Source organism: Trachymyrmex septentrionalis, unplaced genomic scaffold (assembly GCF_001594115.1).
Source record: "Trachymyrmex septentrionalis isolate Tsep2-gDNA-1 unplaced genomic scaffold, Tsep1.0 scaffold6, whole genome shotgun sequence".
Taxonomy (NCBI): Eukaryota; Metazoa; Arthropoda; class Insecta; order Hymenoptera; family Formicidae; genus Trachymyrmex; species Trachymyrmex septentrionalis.
Genome location: NW_017305778.1, coordinates 99539 through 110578, shown reverse-complemented (window position 1 = coordinate 110578; position 11040 = coordinate 99539). Strand labels below are relative to the sequence as shown.

Below are 11040 nucleotides of genomic sequence, written 5' to 3'. Positions count from 1 at the left end.
ACTTATGTGTTTACTTTTAAAATTCTGACTGTTTCTGAAAACGTTATTTCTTTGATCATTCTTTTTTAATACAAAATGTTGACAATCAGTTAGCAATAATTAGCATATATAGTACATCTGTGTATAATATTAATATGTAATATTAATATGTAATATTAATATTAATAAATTAGTGTAAAGAAAACACATAAATTTGCTTATTTACAAAATTATTTATTTTGTCCATATATTTTTTTTTTAAAACGACTATGTGTTTTCTTTATATCAACTGATTCGTTTCATTATTCTGTTCATAAAAGTATTTGGGTATTTATGATTATCAAAAAATTAATAGTTTACGAGTTTACATATTAACATTTTATGATAACATTTTAGAATAAAGTATAACATCTCAAACTATTGGTTCTTTGATACTTCTACCTTAATACTTTTATATGCAGAATAATTATAGGAATCATATTGTGTAAAAAAATTCATATAATTTTATTTTTAAAAATGAAGTTGACCTTGAAATATCCCCAACGTTCTACCCATAAAATAATTGTTTTCACTATTTGATGTTCCCTTTTATACTGAACACATTGATATAAATTGTTTCTTCATATATCTTCAAATTTCGCTAACAATAAAATCGATCATTTTATATAAATCACTCTGTACATACAGAGTATTATCGTATAAGTGATCATTCCATACACTAACAGAGATATAGACCTAATAAATAATAAATATAATATCAAATTAAACTTTATTGTAAATACAATGATTACTGAAAAAAAAATTATTTATGTTAAAGAACGAAGAGATATGTGCATAATTTTGCACGCTAACATAAATATCTTGAAATAATAAAAGTTGTAATACCCTTTCTAATAAGTAGAACGATGTATGATATAACAAAATTATTTTACAAATTATACAAGTTATTTCGGTTTAAAATTTGGCAAACGACTATCTTTTTAATTTCGGCCCTGCGGTGTAGCCAACTTCCGACTTTTGCTTTGATGATTAACATGTAACATGTTCTTATCCCAGAAAGTAAAAAAATTATTACTATGATATTATTAGAGCGATATTCTATAACGTGTAACGTTTTCAAATATGTTATATTTAACGTTGTACACAACATCATTATGAGCAAATTTTAACACTTATTTTTTGAAAGTTTCTTTAATATTGATGTTCTATCATGAAATAACATTAAATGTTGCATTAATAATAATGAATCAACATCTTTTAGAAACGTTGAATTACAATATTGTAAAATGTTAAAAAAATAGCAATGTTCAATATTCGTTAAAGTAATGTCTTATAATTCAATATTCAAGAATATTGATTCAACATTTATTTAATATCGCATAAACATCCAAGAATATTAGGTTTCTAAATTAATTTTTAATAAAACTAAATGAAATATTTTCAAAATATTTTATTTGCTTTCATCTTGGAGCGTCTAGGTCACTTTCTAGAAATCACAGGAAAAGTAATATACAGGGTGTCCCAGACCTACGGGATCACCTCTCGTGAATATGTATTATAAATCGGAGTGAACTGAGTCGAAAAGTCCTATATCATTTTGTAATTTCGCAATACTTTAAGAGATATTAATTTCTAAAGATTATCGCGGATAAGCACGTAACTGCGCGTTATTAAAAATTAAAATTCAAGGGATATTCATTGTTTAGTAAAAATGTTTATAATAAGCTCGATACTCTTCTCGTGGAAAAATGGGATATGACAGTAATCCTCTATCAATATAAAAGAACCCTATCAATTAAGCTCATGATTACGCCTAATTTATGGCATATAGAATGGCACGAGAAATAATGTAAATGTGCCGAAAAAAGGATTTGTGATACCAATCATGTATCAACTTATTATCGTTCTTGGTTAAGGTCAAATCAAGGAAATTTAAACTGTCGCTTTCTAACTCCATGGTGAACTTTAGTCTTGGATGGTATCCATTAAACGTATTCAGTAGTGCACCAACATTTTGATCCTGTGTTGAGAGAGCAATGTCATCCACGTACCTGAAGTAAAATCCCAAAGTAAACATAATTCAGTTTCAAAATCGGAAGATCAAAAACGGGTGAGAAAACCACCGATTTTGCGGTCACTTTACATTTTCAAAAAATGAATAGTTTACAAAATATTTTATGTTCATGTCAATATGTGCCGGAATAAAACGTATACTTATAACATATTTTGTAAACTATTAATTTTTTGATAACTAGAACTCTAACATTTATATATAGAATAATTAGGAGAATATTACGTCAATCGTTAAAATCATACAATTTAAAAAAAAAAAAGATGACCTTTAGATCTTTGAAGTTCAAAGCTACTATATCTAATAAAGAAACGTTATCATCATAAGATAACTGCTTCTGAATCATATAATTTTTGTTAGATAATTTTGACTCTTACTCTCATGGCTTTAAAGATATTTAAGATGGCAATAGTTATTGCTTTATCCTGTATAGTTTAAATAGTTTCTATTATGCACTTATATGGAATACTAAAAGAAAATTCAAACTTTTAAGAATCTATAATATTTATTGAAAGAAATGATAAATGATTTATTAATATATAAAAATTAATATTAAAATAGAAGTAATATTCAGTTTTAATAATAGAGAAAATGTAGATAAATATAATTACATTTGATATATATCAGGATATATCAGAAACTCGCAAAATATTCATTTTTTCTTAATTATATTTTAATATTTTTACTTTAATATCTTTATGTACAAAGATAATCGTGCATTTATATAAAAAGAGATACAATTCTCTAAGATACTATCAAGCCATCTATATCAAAACCGAGGCTATATTTTAAAATTCATTGTCAGCGCCGAAAATGTGTACTGCACGCAACATAAACTACAGATTTTTAGCGCTGACAGTGAATTTTTTGGAATACAATACGAGAATTATCTTTATGATCAATTTTTCTTATATTAATGGAAAATTGTAATTTTTTTAGTGAATACTTTATGTTTCTCGATTTTTATACTTTTCTTTTTACTTATACAACACCATTTTTATATTTACAGGCTGTCGAATTTCGTATCCGCAAATTGGAGGAGTTGAGTCAACAAACTTTAGCACATCTCGGGGTGATTCATCGTTTCATGGCGACGTACATGCCTAATGAAGAACTAGTCGGATTAGGAGCGTTTGACAATATTCGACAGCGTCGGGTATCAGAGCGATCGGAGGCTCTGTCCGAAGCGGATTCTCACACGCAGTTGTCTACAGTCGCACGACGCAAAAAATTTTTACGATCTCTCACCGACGCTGCTTTCCTAAATGTTAATCATCCGATAGACGATGTTCTCAAGGCCGAAGTTATGACTTCCCGTGAAAATCTTAGTAGACATGACTCTTCCGTAAGCATACACGCTCACGTCGATCAAGACGATGTCAAGATATCTAAAAGCTTGGAAACGGAAGGCAGCAAAGACATCTCCGAAGGCGAAACAATCGGCAAGAAAGAAATACCGTCCGAGAGAGGAATGAGCCGAGATACTAGCAGAGAAGTAAGTAGAGAAATTAGCATGGAAGCTACCAGTAGAGAAGTCAGTAGGGAGATCAGCAGAGAGGCTAGTAAAGAAGCTAGCAGCGAGAATCCGTCCTCCGACATCAAACAAGATTCAACAGAGCGTATACTCGGACAAGATTCTGCGGAGCGTGGTACATTCAAGCTGAACAGTAGAACTCGATCGGAATCCGATGATTTTATGCTGCTTCCACCCCCAAGCACTCAGAGAGGCGTAACGTGGGCGGAGCCTCGCGTGGCTGTGATTCCGTCGTCTGTCACTTCAGCTGGTAACATGCAAAGATCGATTTTATTAGCAATGCGCGCCGAATATACTAGCATCACGGATGAGCTGGAGAGTTATTGTGGTCTATTGAGCCCGCCAAGAACACCACCGGTCTCACCGCCACCGTCACGGATGCGCAACATATCGGACATGTTGAATCCTGAGATGGCATGGCAAATTGAGAACGAGCATTTGCGTGACGCGGAAGAATGCGATTATCAACAAATGGAGGATCTGATTCATCGACGTTACCACGGCGACAATAATAATGACGACGGACCACCGAACATGCATGCGGATGATACCGGTGATATTACATATTTCTTTAATGTATCCAACGAACACCGCCAGCTGCGCCGCGCCTCCGCGATCGAGGAGGATCCCCGACGACCACCGCCGATGATTAGCGTCACCCATGAAATCGAGCAAACGCTTGCACGACCACCGATACACGATTCGGAGGGGACCAATCCGAGTGATAAGAATCTGAGTACCGTACCTGCCCCCGCTTCTGAAACTATGTGTTAAAATGAAAATCAAGTAGGGAAAATATGCATCATTTGCTAAGCTTTCGGAAAATCAATTTCCAATTAATAAAATAATCTTTATCGGATTATTAGCTTTATCACAATTTTTACTATTCGAATATAATCGTATTATAATTCTTCGTGTTCATTAATCGTTTTATCATCAACAACGCATAGAATTTTAAATGTTTTTAACAATTACAAGAGTAACTAACTATATACATCTCTATTTTAAGATTATTGGAGGTCCAATACAATTTCTTCTAATCTAATATTACTTCTCAGTTCCCAGACAGTACCAAGCTGTCGGCTGTCTGTCGGCAGAAGGAGTCTAAAGTCGACTTAAGTTAGACTGAATGTCAACTTCTAATCAACTAATACCCGCGTTTCTATTAATATAAATTAACTTTAATCTTCTTTTAAGGGGGAACATCACTGTGATGGCCGAAAAAAAAAACTTTTGTGAAAACTAATAGCTTGTATGAATTATTGTCTTTATATATTTAAAGTACATACATTTACGTAGTTATTACAAAACATTCATTAAATAATATTAATATTTCTAGCCTCAGTGCTCATTGATGTATATCTCGTCTGAAAAAACATGGCTGCACGGGCGCTCGTGCTGCGTCTGAATGGGAGCTCTAAATGAAAAATTTTTTTTATTTTAAAATATATAAGTATAGTTTCAGTTAAGCGTACTGATTTTTTGATAAAATAATTTTAGACAAAATAGCGCTGTTTTAAAAAAAGAGATTGCAATTTTGCGAAAAAAATCGTTACTTTTTTTTATTATTTTTCAAAAACTAATAATCCAATTGAAAAACTCGTACGCTTAACTGAAGACAATTTTGTTGTAAACAATCTGTCCAAAATTCAAGTTATTCGAATAAAAATTGGCCGAGATATGTGAGCGCCCAGTTACGAAAACGTGGTTTCAAGAAATGTATTTAAAGTTTTACAATCGATTAGTTTATGCATCTGATCATGTGCACTCCATCACATATTTATTATAGTTCCATTACGAATTTCAATATAATATTTTAGGGATATATTTTTAAGACTCCAAGCATTACAAAAATGCAAAAAAAAATCGATATTTTGAACCCGTCACAGTGGTGTTCCCTCTAATTTACTCTTCGTCTTTTTCTAATTCTTAGAACTAGAAAAAGATGAAGAATTTGTTGAACCGAGATTAAAATTAAATCACATTGGTAGAAACGGGCGCAGGATCCTCTCGTGCAACTCACGATTTAATTGGAAACAAATGAGGAATAAATTGAACCTCGGTTAAGAGTTAATCGTGAGTTGTGGGACTGAGCCTTAAAAACGACAAATGTCTCAATTATAATCAGCTGTAAGTTAGCCAATGTAATCAATTATGTCAATTTTAAGTCGACTATAAGCCGACAATCATCTAATCTTATTTTAATAGTTAAATGTCGACTTTAAAAGTCAACTATCAGTCGACAAACAGTCAAGCATGCTATATGGGTTTCTCATGTTTAATGTTCTAATGAAATGAATATACTATCATATTGGCGTATGATAAATAGGAAAGCAAGATCTTTGCACAGTATAAAACATTTTGTACTTAATTGTGTCAAAACTGGTTTTTATTATTTTTTAGTTGAACTTTTAACATATCCGAGTAATTAATAAAAATTTGGGTGGAATATACAAATGTGCTAAATTTAACACAAATTTTAACTCTGTAGAGAGAAGCGGCCGATTAAAGCAAAAAATATATAGAATTGAGCAGTGTTGCGTAATCTTTCTTAAGCTTTACTGCACACGATAGTGTTTGGCATCTTTACTATACACAATGGGTCTTTCGTATCCTGGGTTAATTTTTATCAATTTTACAAGTATATATTAGAGAGGATTTCTGTAAACGATACATTTTGAATTAAAAAAACTTTGTAAAAAGCTTCCTTTTGAATTAAATGTATTTCGGGAGTCGCTTCCCGTGGAAAGTCGAAATCCTTTCACAACAGTACAATCATAGAATTCTTTCGCCCCTTTGCAGGGGGTGGAGGTAGGGTGAGTCACTTCGCGTGGAAAGTTAAAATTCACGTAGAACAGTACAATTATAAATCTTGGAATCGATTCTGTATCTTGAAACGAGGATGAAAATTACAAAAGTGAGCGAATTTACTAGAATACTGATAATTTCATTGGTCAACACCTAATAAATTTGCTCACTTTTGTAATTTTCACCTTATTTGAAGATATAAAATCGACCCTTATTTTGCCTCCGTGACAGATTTCCTAATCTTAATAGTAGTTAACTTTAACGCTTAATATTTCGGTTCGCGGGACCGTCCCAATATTTTTCTTTTATGCCCATTTCCACCAACGTAAATTAACTTTAATCTCGATTCAACTTACTCTTCATCTTTTTGTAATTCTAAAGATTAGAAAAAGACAAAGAGTAAGGCCTGAATCAGACGTACGTATTGAAGAATGAGATTAAAGTTTGATCGATCAGAATAAAAGGAGCTAAAATTTCCTTGTCCTCATTGGTGAAATTTTAATCTTTAATCTTTAATCTCGATCTTAAATATATAGTCTGATTCCGGCCTAAGTTGAACCGAGATTAAAGTTAATCTATATTGGTAGAAATGGGCATTAGAGATTGTTTTACTTCGAGCAAAAACGCTTCGAATAAGCCTAATTTCATCAAAATCGGAGGTACAGTACTCTAAATAATTATATTTAATTTATTTAATAATTACAATAAAATTATTAATTCTAAAATTATAAGACAATTTTTTTTAATCTTTCCCAAACTATTCCGAAACTTTGCAATAAAAAAAAAGTAAGAAATGTTAAGTACTTCTGCTAACTATACTCGATTAATTTTCGTTGATTATAAATAAATTATTGTTTCCTAAATTATAAGACTCTTTTCCTAAACTTTCCCAAATTTTTGCAATAAAAAAAAAGAGAAATGTTAAACTTGTCTGCTAAGTATACGTCGATTCCTATGCCTAAAATATAATTAAAAAAATCAATAAAAAAATGAGAAATGTTAAACTTGTCTGCTAAGTATACATCGATCCTTATGCCTTGCTTACTCTATATATACAACTTCTTTTTATATAAACTGTTGGAAAATATTTTATTTTACAATTTTCTCCGACGAAGCGCTCGATTTTGTTCTAGCACTAGATTTCTAAAGTATCGCAATAGGTTTTCGAGTTTGATTGCGTCAAAATGGTGGAACACCATATGCACTATCTCACCGACAAGATACTATTAAAGACCGACAACCCTGGGCAAATTTTCGGCGGTATAAAAAGGATCCCAAGAGCCGGAGGTAATTGAAGAATGCTGACATTATCGACAATTGATATAAATTTGCTATTATTAACATAAATATTTGGCTCATACATTATTAAATTCATGATTTTTTATTACATAAATGTTCCATAAATAAATATGCATACTTGTAAAACTATAATATATATTACAGAATATATTGCAGAAAAATTACAATTTTTTCTCTGCAATCTCTGTTGATAATCAAACTTTGACGATAACAATGAAATTACAATTTAAAGAAACATCGAGTATTATTGAGTTCTACATGCATAAATACGTCTACTAAACTAATAATTCATAAAATTAGTACAATATTATCAGTTTTTAACTCTTAATTACTTCAATATTCACAAGGACGCGAACTCCCGTAAGGATGTCGGTCTTTAATAGTATCTCATTGGTGGCACTATTCATATACTGTTTCGCACGTACGAATTACTTTGCGCATTTTACGATTAGCTTGCTCGTTCATTTGCGTTTACTTGCTCTATCCTTCAAGTTATAGATTCATGAGAGAACTAATCACTCAGAGCCGATTTCATCTTTTGATAAATTTTACCTGTTGAATAAGTAGCAAGATTTCCCAACCACATACGCGGATTGCCAGATTTACCTAACAGATGAAATTTACCAAAAGGTGGAATATCGGACTTTGGAGAGCAAGCTGCGTTTCGAATCCCATTGAAAAAATTGTGTTGCAACCTTTCTGTGACCAGTTGTACTTAAGTTTGAAAATATCCGCGTTTTGCGTCAAGATGGAGACAAGTTTGCGGTACTTTAGAAACTAGTGACTTTATTCTGCCATACAGCCGGATACAGCGCTTTCCCAACACCGTGTTTCGAGTTTTGAGTCCATTTTTTTCGGGACAGACCGCCAGCCACTTGAAGATTTAAACGTAACCGGCACGAGCAACAGGGAATAACGAGTCATCCAATCAGAGTTCTGATTAGACGGCTCGTTATTCCTTGTGCTTATTGTGTTTAAGCCTTGAATTTGGTCCTTATTCCGTGGTTCTTGCCTATATTTTTGACTTTTCCTAACCTGAATATTCCTTAATTTTAATGATTAATATCTCGGTTCGCTAGACAGAGCAACGCGGTTCTTAAATTTATTCATTCGTTTAATTTCGATTTTTGAGGTAACATGGTAAATTAAACAATTATCCACAAATGTAATTATATTATTTATATATTTATTTAGTTTTATCCGTTGTGACTTTGACATCAATATATATTTATTACTATAATATATACATTATCGTTTTTAATATTCGAAATAACAACTGTTGTATAAATTTGTAAAACCAATCATCCATCTTTTTTGAACATATCAAATTTTTGCTTTTATGTGTAGCCGCTAGCCATACGTTACGTGTCAACATGGACAACTCAGAAGTCGATGGTTTGAACAAAGAGATTCAACTCGATAAAATCCATGAAGAGAATCCTCGAGATTTGCGGGATGAAGTCAACACCTCGCATGGTGATGAAGAACAGCGAGAGAAATTGATACGACTACCCCTGGGAAGAATAAAAACCATTATCAAAATGGATCCTGAAGTTTGTTTAGTTAATCAAGAGGCTACGTTTTTGGTGGCGAAGTCGGTGGTAAATGTCGAAAAATTAATTATGATTCATTTTATAATGTGTTCAAACGATCATCTATTAACAGGAATTTTAACATATCTTTTAACAGGAATTTTTTATTGAATCTCTTGCAAAAGAAGCTTATAAATATACTGCACAAGCGAAGAAAAAGACTGTTCAAAAACGTGATGTAGAAAATGCCATTGATAACGTAGATGCACTTGTATTTTTGGAAGGTATGCTCGATTAATTGTATAATTAGTATCTTATTATAAAACTGAAAAAAAATTAATGTTTTTTTTATTTTTTTTTACAATCGTAAAAATAATAGTGATATTTGCGAGCATTAAATACTGTTGCAATGATTTGTTATATTGTATATATTTTTGATATTATATAAATAAGAATATTTGAATACAATAATTTATCTATGTAATAACTAGGAAAATGTTTGTAAGCGTCTGTTTCATCTGCCAATAAAATTAGTTGTTTCTTACTGAATATCTTTTATATCGTCTATTATATAAGCAAGTTTTGCATTCTAAAAGCTTTACTAAACGTACTGTATAAAAAAGTTTGCATTTCAATTTTAAATTCATTTATTATATTTTTTATTGGTACATAACAAATTGTTTCATGTATGTGAAGTGTTTATTTGACACTTCACGAAAGGAAAAGTATATAGTAAATTACTTATATGTTAAAACTCATAAAAGTATTTACGGACGAACAATTACATTGTATTGTGAATATCTTCGTTTTTCTTTCCTAATCGAATTAATCTTTTGAATTAATTCCTCCTATATTGCTACTTCTACTATTTTACATTTCGCTATTTGACTATGCGGAATGAAAATAAACGCAAGATGGAAATGAATGATTTTTATTGTTTGCGCGTATATCGTTAAAACAGATGCAGAAACTTGAAATAAATTCAGAATGAGAATTTTATTCAGTCTCTATAAATGAAATAAGAATGTTCTGTATATTAATGTAGACACATTGTGATAGTTCGTGAAATGAGCAATGTTCATTGCTTTTTTTATCATTCTATCTTTACTGAACTATTTATAAAGCATTTGTCAGAATAAAATCTTTGTAATCCACACTGTTCCTAATGTTCTTAACGAATTCTATATCTGTCTATGCACTGCAGTTAATTGAATTCTATAATGTAATATTGCATACATATGCACACACATGTATATAATATCACATTTTTATCTTCCTTTCTAGAGTTTTGTGTGTGTACGTGTGTGTGTAGGATGAAAAATTTCAAACGCAATAGGACAAGAAATATGCGGTTGTGTTGCAAAATGAAAAATTTTTTTAATAAGCAACTATGTGTGTCTTTGCACTAATTGATTCATCTCATTATTATAAGTAAAAGTATTAAGATACGATTATCAAAATAGTTAATAGTTTACAAAGTATTTAATATTTTATGTCAATATATGGCCAGCTAGAGCAAAACATAGAATAACTCGAGAACTATTGATTTTTCGACAGTAGATTTCTCTACTTTAATTTTTTTGTATGCAGAATAGTTAGAGAAATCATATTATGTAAAAGTTCTATTTTTAAAGTGGCAATAACACTTTTATGATCTCGAAAGTCATTTTTTAAAATTAATTTTACCTTTATTTGCGCCTCATCAAGTTATAACTTTGTTTGAAACATTTTTCCATATTTTCCGTATTCGAGATATTTATCTTATTTTACGTTTGAAACTCATCCGATGTATATATATATATATTTCTATATATACA

The 11040-nt window shown here is 31.0% G+C and overlaps 2 protein-coding genes across 10 annotated transcripts in view; both read left to right on the top strand.

Annotated features, from left to right (window-relative positions):
* LOC108752318 (transient receptor potential cation channel trpm) overlaps positions 1 to 9082 on the top strand; it is a 24477-nt gene extending 15395 nt beyond the window's left edge. For 3 of the 4 annotated variants that reach the window (XM_018493078.1, XM_018493079.1, XM_018493077.1), the window contains 2 exons: positions 3060 to 4370; positions 9039 to 9082. In XM_018493078.1, coding sequence (XP_018348580.1) covers positions 3060 to 4358 — 1299 coding nt within the window. In that variant the 3' untranslated portion in view covers positions 4359 to 4370; positions 9039 to 9082. Of the gene's footprint in view, positions 1 to 1895; positions 2090 to 3059; positions 4371 to 9038 lie in introns of those variants that run through there. The other variant, XR_001939554.1, reaches the window with a different exon arrangement.
* Positions 4340 to 9521, top strand: LOC108752319 (DNA polymerase epsilon subunit 4). Of its 6 annotated transcripts, none has more exons than XM_018493084.1 (3): positions 4340 to 4370; positions 9039 to 9292; positions 9381 to 9521. In XM_018493084.1, exons 2-3 carry the CDS (start codon positions 9065 to 9067, stop codon positions 9519 to 9521), a joined length of 369 nt encoding a protein of 122 aa, XP_018348586.1. In that variant the 5' UTR covers positions 4340 to 4370; positions 9039 to 9064. The 6 variants fall into 6 exon arrangements, with proteins under 6 accessions (XP_018348586.1, XP_018348588.1, XP_018348584.1 ...); XM_018493086.1 differs by lacking the exon at positions 4340 to 4370 and adding an exon at positions 8242 to 8456; XM_018493082.1 differs by lacking the exon at positions 4340 to 4370 and adding an exon at positions 8521 to 8580.
* The last annotated feature ends 1519 nt before the right edge of the window (positions 9522 to 11040 follow it).

What these genes read in the sequence shown, in the direction of transcription:
- LOC108752319 (XM_018493084.1), top strand. Translation starts at nt 9,065, where the DNA reads ATGGACAACTCAGAAGTCGATGGTTTGAACAAAGAGATTCAACTCGAT. An exon ending in TTTTGGTGGCGAAGTCGGTG is followed by an intron (nt 9,293 to 9,380) that starts GTAAATGTCGAA and finishes ATCTTTTAACAG; the next exon opens with GAATTTTTTATTGAATCTCT.